This window comes from Antechinus flavipes, chromosome 1 (assembly GCF_016432865.1).
Source record: "Antechinus flavipes isolate AdamAnt ecotype Samford, QLD, Australia chromosome 1, AdamAnt_v2, whole genome shotgun sequence".
Classification (NCBI taxonomy): Eukaryota; Metazoa; Chordata; class Mammalia; order Dasyuromorphia; family Dasyuridae; genus Antechinus; species Antechinus flavipes.
Genome location: NC_067398.1, coordinates 690,770,941 through 690,787,376, shown reverse-complemented (window position 1 = coordinate 690,787,376; position 16,436 = coordinate 690,770,941). Strand labels below are relative to the sequence as shown.

At 37.8% G+C, this 16,436-nt stretch overlaps 1 protein-coding gene across 1 annotated transcript in view; it reads left to right on the top strand.

Annotated features, from left to right (window-relative positions):
- The window catches only part of AACS (acetoacetyl-CoA synthetase), an 82,289-nt gene that overhangs the window by 16,162 nt on the left and 49,691 nt on the right, over window positions 1–16,436 (top strand). The window contains exons 4-5 of the mRNA XM_051972618.1: window positions 1,369–1,482; window positions 7,964–8,061. Of these exons, the coding sequence (XP_051828578.1) occupies window positions 1,369–1,482; window positions 7,964–8,061 (212 nt within the window). The remainder of the gene's footprint in view (window positions 1–1,368; window positions 1,483–7,963; window positions 8,062–16,436) is intronic.

The following is a 16,436-nucleotide window of genomic DNA, read 5'->3' as shown; positions in this document are numbered from 1 at the left end:
CCAATAATGCCAGGCTGCCAGCAGGCTAGTCATCATCTTGCCTGGGGATTGACTTTAGGAATTAATAAACCTTTACAATATTTGTTACGGTTTAGAATATGGTGTTCACATGCCTTGAGCTTGTTGAATTTGTCTTTTTTTCTTTTTTTTAAACATTGAAGGCCTTTAACCCCTATCCAGATCCATTATAAAATTTAAGCGTGCCCACAGACCAGATGGGCTCCATGTTATATATTTCTTTTAAGCAAGAAGATATATAAAGAAGACGCTGAATTTTGCCATTTTATTGTTTTCTTTGGGTACTACTCTTATCTCAGATATTTACTAATCTCTGTGGCTTAGTGCTGGCCCCTTTAAGAGTCTGTTTTAGATCTAAACCTTCCTGTGTACAGTTCTAGTCTCTCATACCTCCAAATAAATTGAACTTGTAGAAACTGTTCATTGCCTTCACACTCCAGTGTGTAGTGTAAAAATTATATGCAATGAAACATCAACTTTGTTTTTTGAAGCAACAGCTGAAGTTTCGTGATACTTTGGAGCTGTAGGAGTCTAAAATACAAACCATTTTTCACTCAGGTTATCCATCTTGGTATTGTGGAAGGAAGGAAGGAAGGAAGAAAAAGAAGAAAGGATGAGTGGAGGCAAGGGAGGAGGGAAAGAAAGGAGGAAAGGGAAGATGGAGGAAAGAAGACAAGGAAAATGGAAGGAAAGAAAGAAGGAAAGAGGGACAGAAACAAACCTGTGTTGAGTACTTCCCAAGTGCTAAGTGCTTTACTGAGAATTGACTAATAGAACCTTCCCCTGATAAACAAGGAGAAAATGAGTTTATCTCAGTTTAGGCAATTATACTGATACACTTTAATATCAATGTACATCAAAAGTAAATTAAGGGATAATTATTTATTTTTCCTTTTTATTTAAAAAAGAATAGAAAAAGACAAAAAAGGAAAAACAGAACAAAACAGAACATTGTCATGTGCTTAGTAGAACATCAGGCAGGATTCAAAATATATAACAATAAATTTCAAGTTCAAGAAAGGATATATAATAGAAGAAATTATATTCATGAGTATCTTATTCTTGCTAAAGCATTTATTATTGATTTCTCTTAAACGGTGAGCTTCCTAAGTCTTTTGATAGACTAATGTTTTCTTGTGACTTATCTGAAACAGTTTTTATCTAAAATGAGCTTGTTTTTCTTTGTTTCAGAACACTGGTGTGAGAGTCATATGTCATAACCTGTGAAAAGCTACTCAAAAGAGTACACTTCTCAGTACTGCTTGGGTGGTGTCTATTTCATCATTCTTTGACAGCTTTAGATTTCTTTCTGGTGGTCCATGAATGCTTAACCTGTTCTTCTCTTTTTAGGGGAAGGCAAAGAGGAAATTGTGAAGGTGACTTTTGCAGAATTAAGACAACGTGTGGCTTTATATGCTGCAGCTATGAGGAAAATTGGAGTGAAAACAGGAGACAGGGTGGTTGGTGAGTATCCCGTGTGATTGTGGTCTCAGTGGACAGATGCTGAGGATGAAATGCACTGTGCCCAGTCTTACTAACCTGGCTTTTAGTGTTGGCAGAAGGGTTCTTTTTATGAAGAGAACAGTGTCTCTGCATTCAGCTTGGCCAATCCATGGGTCATCAAATAGTTGGCCTGGGTGAGATTTTGAAGATTATCTGGCAGTGTCCTCTTATTTTACCGAGGTGGGATCCAGGGAGAATATGCTTAAGTTTATAGTTGACAGAGGTGATTCTTGGACACATGTTTTCTTACTTTGACTTTTTTTTTTTTTTTTTTTTTTTAAGAATTTGAGGATATTTCTGCTTACTCTGAATTCTTCTTTTCTTTGAACTTTCAAAAGATTAGGAGACTAGTCTTGGCTCTCCTACTAACTAGTTGTAACATTGTCCAAATATTTTCTCCACTTTGGTCCTTGATTTCCTCACCTGTAAAAGGCAGGAGTTAGATTATTTTTCTAAACTTTCTTTCAGTTCTAGAACGTTGACACTTTTGTGACTATAGGATTTGTCTAAGGACATTGACTCAACATTGTTAGAATTTTTTGGTTCATGGCTCTTTGGAGTTTTTTCCTCTATACTTGGTGAACCCTCAGGGCATTTTTTAGATCAGTGTCATATGAGAGTCAACAAATACTAGGAAATGATTTTAAGTCACTGTATCTATGGATGCTAGTGGCTTTCTCCTTCATATATAGCCCCTCCATCTTCCTGCTCTATCCCTTCTCATTGGCTGCCCCCACTTCCAATGCATGCTCACCCTCACCTCTGCCTCCTAGAACTCCTCTCTTTCTCTAAGAAGTCTCTTGGATGATGCTGCAACTTCTTGTGCTCTCCATCCGAGACTACCTTGTTTTTAATTACTATCCTACCTGCAAAGATAAATCTTGTCATATTTACTCCCTATTCAGTAAACAATAATTTACAATTATTACTAAACTATTGACACTAGAATCACATATAATTTTTTTCTGACTTTTAAAACTTTTTAAATTGGCTCCATTTACTTTGGAGGCTCATCACACTTCTCTTTCTGCTTTGCATGGTTCTGCCAAACTGTCCTTGCTATTTGTCCAAAAAATTCTGTCTCCTGTCTCTGTGTCTATATGTTGGGTTGACCCCATGCCTGGAATAAATTTGCTCTTCACTTCCACATCTTGGAATCCTTTGTTTCTTTCAAAACTCTGCTCAAATAATCTTACATAAGACTTTTCCTGCATTCTCCAACTGCTAGTGTCCTGCTTCTAATAAATTTATCTTATATATATTTAATGATGTGGATGTTAATTCCCCCAGTAGAATGTAAAGTCTTTGAGGGCAAAAATTGTTTCATTTTTGTCTTTGAATTGCTAACAACTTGCACACATAATAAGTGCTTAAAAATACTTCTTTGTTCTCATAGTTTAATGATATAAAAGTAATAGCTACCATGAAGAGGCCGAAAGAGCTTAGAAACCATAGTAACATTTGATTTCCTTACAAAGCAGAGAGGTGGCAGCTAAGAGCAACACTGGTTTAGAAGTCATCAAAAATTTTTTTTATTATTTTTGTTGAAATTAATTTTATTATAAATATAGTAATAAAATAAGTTAAAATTGTCTGCTGTTAGAGGCATCTCAGTGACAAAGTGCATAGAGTCCTGGTTCTGGTATTAGGAAGATCTTGCTTCAGATATGCCCTTCACAAACTTAACTCTCTGTGATGTTGAGCAAGTCATTTAACCTCTTTCTGCCTCAGTTTCCTCACCTATAAAGAGAGATGATAATAATTGTACCTATCTTGCAGGGTTGTTGTGAGGATCAAATGAGAAAAAAGTAAAAAGTTTTTAGCACATTGTCCTAGAAGAGAGCAGAATTCTATAGTTTGACTTTATTGACCTTCAGAGTTCTTCACACCTTGAGAAAGGAGGAACCTTAGAGATATCCAATTATCCTTTTCCCTTTCTAGTTGAAAAGGGAGATTCAAAGAGGAAAAGACAAGATTTTGTTGTGAAGAGAGACTTGATTTACCGAGAGCTTATTGGACTAGGCAGAATCCTATTTATTGAAAGGCTAGTTGGGCTTGCCTTTTAAAATTCCTATCAAGATAGGGATTGCAGAGAGTAATTGGAGTGTGATCTTAATTGATGAGATAAATTATGATTACTAAATACTTATACTAAGTTTATTAATATTAATATGATCAAATATTATTATCTGGAAATAAATCATTATAATTAACTTGGAAGAAAAAGCCATTTGAAAATAAGAAATACAGATGTTAATAGGTTTCTCTATGCTATACAGTATAATATAATATCAAAGTGGAACCACAGGTCCAAGCTAAGATTTTTTTCAGAGAGAAACCATGTTCCCCTGAGCAAAGCCACAGGGCATTTAGGTTACTATATCATTGTCAATTGTAAGAATGCTAACAAGCAAATGTTCATGGTTTCCACAGTTAATTTGCCTTCCTTCAAATTTCATTTCATGCTTAGCTTTTTGGAAAACAGTATTTCTAATGGAATTACTAAATAGGTCCTTCTTGGTTTTCAAATCCAGTTTTAGATTATACAATTTTGGGCCCACAAAATTTGAATTGGATCATTCCATCTTGTACAATTATTACCTGAAGAACAATTCTCTTTACAACATTCCTAACAAGTGGTCATTTAGTCTCTGCCTGATGACCACTCATAGTGTGACCCTTGCTCTTAGATTTACTTAGATCTATACAAATCCAATTTTTCTGTCTTGTTTGTTTGGGAGTTTCTTTACTTGTTAAACATCATTACTTCCTTGTATGATATGGCCTTCAGGTCCATCCTTCCTCCACATATGCCCTTAAAATGTGGCACTGAAACCTGAAGTTTTAATCATATTATCTGAAAATCTACTAGAAGCAAAACAAAATTATAAAGTATATCAAATATGTAATTGTTCATATTACAAAAACATATTTCAGCTCACAAAAGTATTCAACTAAGAAGAGCTCCCTTAGTTCATTAGTAAGTTAACATTTTGTTTTGGGCAGGTCTAGAAAGCAAGGAAATTAGATTAGATTTTAACTAACTCTATGGTTTTGTGAGTCTGACCTTTCTTAGGTAGAGAAATATAAGGTTGATGTTAGGATCTACTGCTTGCTCAGGGGCCAATAAATAAATAAATAATATTTAAAATTATAATTTGTGAAGATTAAATTTTGAAAAACTGTCAACATCACATTCACTTTCAGGAGCCTATTTATGCGAAGTGGGTGTTGACTTTTAATGGACAGTTTTTCAAGATTATGCACATTTATCTTCTCAAATGCACTCATGATCTATAAATAGGATCAGCATTTATCTTTAAAGAACTTTGATTAGATTTAAGAAAATATACACATAAAAAACTCAGTAAATATAAAAATGTTTGCTTGTTTTCTTGCTACTTCTCCTTGGGGGAATCAAGGTTTTTTTTATGCTTGACTTTGATTCCTTATAATACTAGAGAAAAACAAGGAACCATTTTGAAAACTGTAAGGAAAGTTAGTGATCCTGGGGCTTGTCTCTTTGTTCTTTTAAATATTAAATTTTTTGTGTGTATCTAAAGAAACTATTTTTGGGCATAATTTGTATTAGGAAAGATGGAAGGAGAAAATATATCTCTGAGAGGCAAGAATTTCCAAATTTAACAGATAACAAAAAAGTAAGTTGACTGCCTAGCACATAGCAGACATTTAAGAAATCTTGTTTTATTAATTATTGGCTTCTAGAAGGAAATTAGAAAATTGGACCATTTTCCAGGGTGGGTCAATTTTTTTTTTCAGGGCCAGACCCTACTTGACTTAGGGCCATTCTAGTTAGTATCATTTATGTTTGACTGTGGTTTTCACAGAGCATTGCTAGGCTAGAAGCAGTTTAAAAGTGAGTGTTTTTGGCTGTATTTATTAGTCTATTTCAGGGCCTGAAAAAACATTATAGAAACTATGGTGGGAAGGCAGGAGGACTGAACTAGGTGAAGGGGTGACCATGATTTTAAAGCCATCTTTGTAACTGACTTAACTATGTTCAAGTCACATCACTTCTGTAGGACTCGGTTTACTTTTTTTGAAAGCAAAGAAATTAGACTAAATCTTTACCAACTTTAGGATTCTGTGAATCTGAACTTTCCCTGTTCTTAAAAAAATAAAGAAAAAAGGGGAAAAAAGAAAAATCCCTTCTTAACCATTCGTGGAATCTTGATTGCTTCTTTCTCTTACTCATGGAGAGTTATGATATTAAGCACAATTTAGCTTTACTGTTTGTTTTACTTGGCTCAGTTATAAAGATGATCTTTCAGAACTGTATATTTTGGGGGTGGGGAATAGGTTTAGAGGGACTGAATGATTCTTTGTGCTGAGAAATTTTCTTCCTTTTACTCTCTTCCCAGAGCAGGGACCAAGATGATTTAACTAAAAAACTCAAAGGAAGCTATTTATTCTTTTCATCGGTGAAATGAGAGAGTTTGGAAAAACTTGTTCCAGGTAGTGTTGCTTAGGTCAGTCATAAACTCAGCTTTATAAGAAAGAACACACTTCTGCTGTTTTTTTAGTTATTAAGAAGCCAGGTTGAATGAGTGTCTTGAGTAGTTAATTCCTATTTGTGAGCTAAGGATTAACTTAATGGACTTTAAATTGGAAGAATGTGAATTGGTGACTTGGTCCTAAATTCATTCTTTCTTTCTTTCTTTCTTTCTTTCTTTCTTTCTTTCTTTCTTTCTTTCTTTCTTTCTTTCTTTCTTTCTTTCTTTCTTCTTTCTTTCTTCCTTCCTTCCTTCCTTCCTTCCTTCCTTCCTTCCTTCCTTCCTTCCTTCCTGCCTTCCTGCCTTCCTTCCTGCCTTCCTTCCTTCCTTCCTTTTTTCTTCCTTCCTTCCTTCCTTCCTTCCTTCCTTCCTTTCCTCCCTGTTTCCTTCTTTTCCTCCCTGTTTCCTTACTTCCTTCTTTTCCTTCCTGTTTCCTCCCTCCCTTCCTTCTTTCTTTCCTTCCTCCCTCCCTCCCTTCCTCCCTTTTTTCCTCCCTCTCTTCTTCCCTCCCTTTCTCTCTTCCTCCCTCCTCCCTCCCTCCCTTCTTTCCTCTCTTTTTTCCTTCCTTCCTTCCTTCCTTCCTTCCTTCCTTCCTTCCTTCCTTCCTTCCTTCCTTCCTTCCTTCCTTCCTTCTTCTCTCTCTCTCTCAGGCAATTGGGGTTAAGTGACTTGTCCAGAGTCACACAGCCAGGCAGTATTAAGTGTCTGAGGTTCAGGTCCTCCTGACTTCAGGGCCAGTGCTCTTTCTACTGTACCATCTAGCTACCTAATCCTGAACCACTTTGATCAATGGGTTCTTTTTGAGGGGTCTTTAGTTGAGTACAGTGTTTTTCCTTGTAGATGTATACAGTGAAATATAGCAGAAAAAATATAGGTTACTCTACTGATTATGAAATGGTTTAACAAATTGTGGCATACGAATAGAATGGAATAAGCTTATGTGATAAATAACAAATATGAAGAATTCAGAGAAACATGGGGAATGTCTAGAGGACTTGATGGTAAAGTAAGCAGGACTAGGAAAATATACATAATGATTACTCATTGTAAATGGAAGAATAACATGAGAAAACTGACCAAATGTAGTCTCAGGAAAGGGGAGAAATGCATCTCCTTCCTTCCATTGCTGTATATGTGTATGTGTGTTAGGATTGTGAGTAAGGACAGACTCAGACACAGTCAATTTGTTGGTTGGTTTGGTGACATTTTTTTTCATTCTTATTACAAAAGATAGTTTGCTGAAAAGGAGAAAGTGCTAAATATTGACTATATAGACATGAATGTGTTGTAAAGACAAGATATCAATAACTTTTCAAAGTAGATGATTCAGCTGGCATTGATAGTTAGGTTTCTCTCCAACTAACACCATTGTTTTATTGATTTGTATTCACTCCAGTTCTGATTGTGTAAGTAGCATCTGAAATGATTTCTAACTCTATTTGCCATAGCTCCCCATCTGTGGCCACTGTGCATGCTTATTTGCCAAAAAACAGAGGGCCTTCTTTGCACATTTAAGCAGGTACTCAATAAATACATGTTTGTTAAATGAATGAATGAACAAATTCAGTCAGAATTTTCTTTTGTGCCTCTGTGTGCCTCCTCTAACATTATCTAATAATTATTGAGCACTTTTATTAGTGTGAAAAAAGTGAGTATCTTGGTTTGCTTCTGATCTTTGTTTCCTATTATAGAGTGAGCAGTACTTGGTTGGGGGTGACCTTGCCACTTTTTAATTCCTGGGCCCAGTCACACCTGTGCTTCTGGGTAGATTACTCTGGAGAAGAACAATAAGATCTTTTCACCTCTGGCCTAAGAAATATCTGAGCCAATTCAGGAGAGCATGGGAAAGGAGCAAGGAACTGCTCTCATGTGGCAAGGATTACTTCCATGTATTTTGTGGTCATGTATCTTGTGTTTCTTTGTTTCAGGTTATTTACCAAACAGTGTTTATGCGGTGGAAGCGATGCTGGCTGCAGCGAGCATTGGGGCCATTTGGAGTTCTACGTCCCCGGACTTTGGAGTGAATGTAAGCAAATCTCTTGGGAGTTTTCTGCTGTCAAAGTCCTCTTTGCACTAGGAAGACAGCCGCCTGCTCAGTTCAATCCTCTGCTTCCCTGTGCTTACACTGACATCTTGTGGCTATTATCAGGAAACAGTTTTAAATATCTCCAATTAATGGCTTTTTCAGTTCTTCACAGGGAACAAACCTAAAAATGAGGTTGAGGGGAGGGGCTGGCATTGTCTGCTCACTCCTGAGGGTAATGACTGAATTGTGCCTAGGTTGGCAGTGGGAAGGCCATAGTAGATTCTTACCTTATTATTATTATTTTTAGGATAGCTAGAGAGAACAAGTTAAAAGAATTTTTATTGACTGTTCTCTTTTAAAAATATTATTTATTTTAAACATATGTTTCTTTTTAAATTATGAGTTCAGATTCTCCCCCAGCCACTGAATAGGCAAGCAGTATGATATCAAATATACATATGAAATAATGCAAAAATAAAAGCCATATTTTAAAAACAGCAAGAAAAATAAAGTATGAAAATTATACTTCAGTTTTTACTCAGATTTTATTAGTTCTCTCTGTGGGACTAGATAGCATTTTTTAACGAGTCCTTTGGAATTGTCTTGGGTCATTGTATTAATCAGAGTAGCCAAGTCTTTTACAGCTGATCATCATTACAATATTGCTGTTACTGTGCACAATGATCTCCTGGTTCTTTTCACTTTATTTTGCATTTGTTCATATAGATCTTACCATGTTTTTCTGAAACTACCCCCCCAGTTATTTCTCATAATACAGTAGTACTCCATCAGTCATATGCCATAACTTATTTATCCATTTCCCAATTAATGAGTATCCCTTTAATTTACAGTTCTTTGGAAAAGGAAAAAAGTGGTTATAAATGTTTTTGTACATATAGATTCTTTTTCCTTTTCCTTTGATTTCTTTGAGAAATATATCTAGTATTGCGGGGTATGTATAGTTTTATAGCTCTTTGGGTCTAGCTCCACATTATACTCCAGAAGGGTTGATTCAGAATGGTTGACCAGTTCACTACTCCACCAACATTCATTAGTGTACTTATTTTTTCCTCATTCCCTTCAGCATTGTCATTTCTGGTAGGTATGAGGTGATACCTCAGTTTTAATTTGTCTTTCTCTAATCAGTAGTGATTTAGAACATTTTTTCATATGACTAAAGATAGCTTTTTTTTTCCTACTAAAGAACTGCCTGTTTATATTATTTGACGATTTATCATTTGAGGAGTGGCTCTTATATTTATAAATTTGACTCAGTTCTTTTTTTTTTTTTTTTTTTTTTTTTTGACTGAGGCAATTGGGATTAAGTGATTTACCCAGGGTCACAGAGCTAGGAAGTGTTAAGTGTCTGAGACCAGATTTGAACTCAAGTCCTCCTGAATTCAGGACCAGTGCTCTATCCACTGAACCATCTAGCTGCCTTGATTCAGTTCTATATTAAAAGCATAGATACCATAAATAATGAAGCAAATTTCTGATAAAGCATCATTTCTAAATATATATATATATAAATATATTTACACACACACAAGAAACGATGCCTTTATCATCTGTTTTATCTGTTTAGCTTCTGTTTTATGAGTGAGATCATTTCATTCATAATTTGCAGCTAATGATTACTAACTCTCTTTCCTTTCATTTTATTTTCTTTGGTTTCTTCTCTTTCTTTTTATCCTGACTCTCCTCAAAAGTCTATTTTGCTTCTAACCATTGCCTCCCTTAATCCATGCTCCCTTTTGTTATTTCTTCTCTCTTCTCCTATTTCCCTGTTGACTAAATTATATTTCTTTACAAAATTGAGGGTGTGGATATATTCTTCCCTCTTTGAATCAATTCTAATGAGAGTTAGATTTAACCATTGTGTATCATTACCTCATTTTCCCTGCCACTGTGAAAGCTTTTTTTAAAATGCCTTTTTTTTATGTAAGGTAATTTCCCCCATTCTTCCTCTTCCTTCCCCCCCTTCTCTCACTGCATCCCTCTTTTTCAATCCTTCTTTTTTTTTTTTTTTTTGAGATCACTTCAACACAATTGACATCTATGCTCTCTATGTAAACTTCTTTTAACTGCCCTTAATAATGATAAAGATCTTAGGAGTTACATATATCATCTTCCTGTACAGGAATGAAAACACTTTACCTTTATTGAGACTTTTATGATTACTTTTTCATGTTTACTTCAGAGTTTCTACACAGCTCTGGTCTTTTTATGGGAAATGCTGATGAAATGAGAGCGGAAGTTCTCGATTTCATTAAAAGTTCATTAAAAGTTTCATTAAAAGTTCCCATCTAGGATTATACTCAATTTTGTTGGGTAAGTTATTTTTGGTTGGAGGCTTATATCCTTTGTCCTCCAAAATATCACACTCAAAGGTTTTTACTGCTTTATAGTAAGTGGTGGCTGCTAAATCGTGTGGTCTTTTCTATGGCTCTGTACTACTTTTAGTTTTTTTCTTTCTGGCTGCTTACAGTATTTTTTCTTTGGTCTTGGAGCTTGGGACTTTGGCTGTAATGTTCCTGGAAGTTTTCATTTGAGGGTTTCTTTCAGAAGGTTTCTTTTCTTTCTTTACTTTTTAAAAAAAAAAAACTTTTCTCACTGCTTCTAAGAAATCTGGGCAATTTTTAAAAACGATTTCTTGAAATATGATGTATATAGACTCTTCTTTTGCTCATGGTATTCAGATAGTCCAATGATTCTTTTTTTTTTCTCTTCAAGTAATTTTTTCCAGGTCAGTTATTTTTGATATCTATATCTATAATCTATCTTACATTTTTTCTTTTTAAAAAAAGTCTTTTGAGCTTATTTTAATATTTCTAGTTGTCTTGTGGAGTCATTGGCTTCAATTTAATCCATTCTAGTTTTCTTGGACGATGTTTTTATTTCTTGTATCAAACTGTTAACCTTTCCATCTTTTCTCTTTCATAGCCCTCATTTCTTCCAGTATTTTCTTCTTGTACTTTAATTTCATTCATAAAAGACATTTTTTCTGAATTTCATATTTATGAATTGTTAAAATTTGCATGAACACTTAGAAATATAAAGCATAAAAGAGTATTCAATTTCCCATTATTTTTTGATGAGGCTTTTCTTTTCTTCTGATAGGCAAGGTTGTAATGTTCTTTAGTTCGGTTTCCTTGGGGTCTCTTGAGAGCAGCTTTTGTTTCAGTTCAGTAATCATCACAAGAACAGCCAGGTATTAAAGTCCAAATCCTTTATTATCTCTTTCATAGTCTTGTCTCCTTTGTCTGGAGCCCGGTTAGCTTTCTTTCTTTTCTTTCTTTTTTTTTCACAAAAGACATTTTTTAACTTAAAAAAAACCCCACAAAACTTCTTGATTCATATCTCCCAGGAATGCTAGTTGAATTTGTGTTCAAGGTATGTTTTTCTTTGAGGCTTTCTTTGTAAATGATGTGGAGTCATTCTCTTTTGGATTTGTATCTTTAGCATCTCTGTTTAGCATTGTACCATAATACCTCTTTATGGTGGTTTTTTGTTTGTTTGCTCATTCTTCCAGCCTCCTTCTTGTCTTTAGACTTGATGTTAGGGTTACGTTTTGCACCCTTTTTGAATTGAGATCTGGGTTGGTTCTGTTGCTGCTTTCTTGGTGGGGAGGAAGGAAGAGAATAGGTACCTACTATGTGCCAAGCACTGTGCTGAATGCTTTATAAATATTATCTCATTTGATCCTGACAACAACCCTGGGAGATAGGTGCTATTATTTTCACAGTTGAGGAAACGGAGGCAGATAAATGTTAAGTGACATGTCCCTGTCACACAACTAGTAAATGTCTGAAGCTGGAGGTCAGATTTTTCTGACTTTCTGAATAGCTAGGTAGCACAGCAGATAAAGCACTGGGCTTGGAATCAGAAGACCTGATTTCAAATCCAGACTCAGACACTTATCAGCTGTGTGACCCTGGGTGAGTCACTCAATCCTCTTTATTTCAGTTTCCTCATCTATAAAATGAGCTGGAGAAGGAAGTAGCCAACCACTCTTGTATCTTTGCCAAGAAAACCCCACATGGGGTCACAGAGAGTTGGATATGTCTGAAACAACTTACTGACTCCTGCTGCATCTGCTGTGTCATCCAGCTCCTCTGACACCTTGGGGTATCTCAGGTGGGACCCACAGACCGGCAGTGTTCCCAGAGTGCAAAATCAGATTGCTGCCCCCTGATGTGAGCTCTGCCTTCCTGACTTGGGTGTGAACAATAGGAGACACTGCTTGATTCCCACTGTCAGCCAGTTATTCTGCTGAATCTGGGGGACAGAACTGCAGGCTCCCCTTGGTCTGGGATTGCTGTCCTGGTAACACCTCTGTAGGCTTTTGACTGGGCTAGAAGTTCAAACTGAGCTTCAGCTTCTTTTAGACTAGAATGTCACCCTTCGATCCAGATTCCCTTTAGTCTGCCTGGATCTGTAACCCGGACCTGGGTAGGGAGTGATAGAGCTGCTAGTTGGTCCTCTTCTTGGCACGAGCCCTGGCATTGATCTGCAGCTCTCCCACATGGAACTGGGACCTCCTCTTACCCTGCTGCACCCCTTTCCCCTGGAATGCTCTGCAGGCAGCAGGCTCCTAGCCAGGCTCCATCTCCAATGTTTGCAGACATTCCTGCCTGCCTGTGCCAACCTGGGTTGGAAAAGTGAGTCACTGTGACTTTTTCTTGGTTTTCTCCATCAGAATTCAGTCTGGTACATTTTCTAGATATGTCTAGAGCAGGGGAGGGGAACGTCCGGCCCACAGGCCTTACATGGCCTGTGAGATCCTTTGCTAAGGTAATCACAGCCGATGAGCTGAAAGCTAGCCACCATAACCTTCCACTGCTTGAAGTCTGTAAATTGATAATTTTATATAGTCTGTGAATGATATTATAAATATCCAAATGTCCCTTGGGAGAAAAAAGATTCCCCCTCTCTGGTCTAGAGGGAGGTTTGTTTCGGGGGAGGATTGCTTAGTTTTAGTGCTCCCCCAGACTCCACCATCTTGGCTCTCCCCGGGACTTTGCTTTAACCTGTGCTGTTCTCAGCCTGCCTGCAGCGTGCGCTAGGGGGCAGCGTGGCTTTGCTGCACACGGAGCAGTGGTTAGGGGCCGGGCGGAGGCCGGCAGCGGGGAGCTGGCTGTGGCCACCTTGTCACGTGTGTATTTTCTCATTCTTCAAATGACACTGATGAGTACCTTCTTTCCAAGGTGATTGCTCTGTCATCTGTGGAAAGAGCTTTCATTTTGCTCGAATGAACCTGTGTCTGGCCTTACTCAGAGACCATTATTTTTACTGTCCAGCTCTATTAACTTTACTTTTACATCTTTCTCAGTCGAGTTTTACCATAAATGGCTCTTTCTTCTTGACCTTCATCGAGTCAAAGCCCAGGCAGTTGGGAACTCAAAAACAGAGTTTGACATTATTACACTTTCCCAAGATTCTTGTTCTTAACTCATAAATCTGCTGAATTATTTCTAGAAACTGGCTAAAGGAGAGGTCATTCATTTGGTCCTACAGAAAAGTATCTGTAGAGAGGGACAGGGTGAGGATGAGGACTCTAGGATGGGTGTTGCTTTTCTCCTGTTTCTTCTAGTAGGTGATCAGAGTTAGTTTAGAGTTGGTAGGACTGTCTTTCCAAGGGACCTTCCCAGCTTCCCAGTGACCCTAGTAAAGAAAAAGTTGCTTCCCCTTAGGTGTTCAAGTGGAACAGGATATGCTGAAGGAGTCTTTTGGGGAGAACTGAAATATTGGTGGCTCTTCCTTCCCAAATAGGCCTAATGTGCTTTGGGAAGTGGGGGAGCGTGGATTGGGGGGTGCAGAAGTCATTGGAGGGCTCTCCTCATCCCTCCAGTTGTTGAAGTCACCTGCCACAAACTGCTTGGCCTTTATTTGATAGTGACTTTTCTGAGCATGTTTTGTTTTCCTCCAGTAAAAGAATGGAAACTTCTGGAAGGCAGAGACTGTTTTAATCTTGCTTTTGTCTAGGAATTCCTGGCACAATGGCCAGCATATAGGAAGCACTGAAATAAATACCTAGGATTGTGTGAGGAGTCATATGTGTGATGGCCATTGGACAGTAACAAGCCCAGAAGAAATAACAGAAAAGCCTCGTAAAACATTTTAATCTGCCTTCTCTGGTCATAGTCCAAGATGAAGTAGAACTAAGAGGAAAGACATAAAAGTAGGTGAGATGGGGCTTGGATCCTGGGATGGATGCTTGGCTAGGAAATGGGAGGCCTTTCAGAATATTCTGGTCAAACCCAGTCCTCGTTGGTGCAAAATCTGAGCACCATGATTGAAAAGGATACAGGTGAGAGAAGAAGTTAGGCTGGACAGATGGCAATGAGCAAGGAGCCCAAACCCCTGGGGAGAGGATTGGGGGGGGCCTGCCTGGTTACTGCGGTTTCCTCAGATCTCTTTTCCTGACTGGGGATGCTTGGAAACTTCTTATTTCTGTTCCAGATATTTGATGGCAAACTTCCAAGTGTTAGTACATCTGTCCTTATAAAATGACTGACATTTAAAAATAAATATGGGTATGAATTCCACTCAAGTTCTATTGTCAGACCTCCTTGTAGTGTGGAGGGCCCCTGATAAGTCTTGGACAGGCTTCCAATAGGAATGGGCATGTACTGGACTGTGCCCATCGTGGGAGGCCCAGCTTTCCTGGGCTAGAGAGTCTCATCTCCAGGTTGGCTCTGAGTAAAGAGATGTTTGTCTAGCACAGCTCTGGAAGACCATTACTGAGCTCTGTCTGGGGGGGGGGTGCAGTGGGTCTCACACCAATAGGCTCTGGGTGGTGCGTGCTCTCACGCTAGGTGAGTATGTGTAGGCTGGAGAGACTGAAAGAACTTTTTGTGACCTGCCCACACATTCTGGCTCTGTGCTGTTAGAAGACACTGTTTTCAGGTCAGAGATCCTGCTGGGCGAGGAGCTAGGGATGGTTGAACCTGGGCCATCAATTGAAGAAACATTTGTTAGGCCTCCTATATTCTCAGGGCACACAGATCTGAGGCATATTGGAGGATGTTAGGTATATCAGGAGAGAAGCACTGGGCTGAATACAATTCTAGCCCTTGAAGAAAAAAAATCTAGTTGAGATTTCTACTGTTCTAGTCCAAAAGGTTGTATCTGCTGCTGATGTTTTAATAGTTTCCTTTCTCATGCTTTTAGCACATCAGGAAAATCATTCTATCTGCTCAGTGTGTGGAACACAACATAGGTCAATACAGAATATCACTTTATTAGATGGATCATATTACAAGGGGAGAACAGAGCAAATACCTGATTTTGCAGTAAATTATAGGAGTGAGATTTTTGACTTATTGGCATATTACAGTGCTTAATGCTTAAGTAATTGAACTGAGATGATAAAAACTTCCTTTTCCCAGCATAGTTTTAATAAATTTTTTTCTTGCTATTGAAAGATGTTTGAATAGCAGTAGAACACAATTTGAAGAAATTTGTTAAAATACAGAAAGATTTGCTTTTGAAATAACCAAACCACATTTCATCCTGTAGCAGCACATGGCAAATGAACAGTAAAGTTTGATTTAAGAAGATCCTTGACTTAGTAGCATACTGATTCAACTCTAGCAAATACAGGGATTCCATCTTCATGTAAAATGAGCTAAGGGAACAGCTAAACACAGATGGTCTGGCTGTCTTTTATTGAGTGTCCTCTGTATACTCAGTTCTGTGCTGAGCATTATGGGGAACACTAGCAAATGACAGGTAGGAACCCTGCCCTACAGAAGCTTATCCTATATGGTGAAGGAAATTGGAGTGCCATAGGCAATCCTACTCACTCTTCATGGCCCAGAGTTGCCAGGGCTCTGGCCATGAGTTATGAAGCATTTACTGATTTCTTATTTTAAACCTATTGGAAATACTGACCTTCAAAAACCATTAAGTGTCTACAGTGTGAAAGATTGCTAAGTACTGGGGATACAAAGAAAGTTGACGACAACAAAAACTAGTTGCTGCTCTTGGGGGACTAACAGCCTAACGAAGAGCAAAGGAGTTTATTCTGTTCCTTCAGACTCATTCAGTGACTTCTGTCTTTGCTATGACTCTCTAGTCCCTCTTGTGATGCGAAAGTGACTGGGTTCTTGAAGGTTGTGCTATTGGAATGTCGGCTCTGTTAGGTCTTAGCCAAGCTGTGGATTTCAGATGGAGATGCCATAATGAACTGCCTGTCTCTTGCCTGGGAGTCACCTTTCTTAGGCATACAGGATCATACACTACTGCATCACATCCTAGGAAGACCCCTGGTTCGGGGGGCAAGAGATTTTGGTGCATATATATATATATATATACACACATATACATATATATATACATATACATATATATAAAATACAATATATGTACAT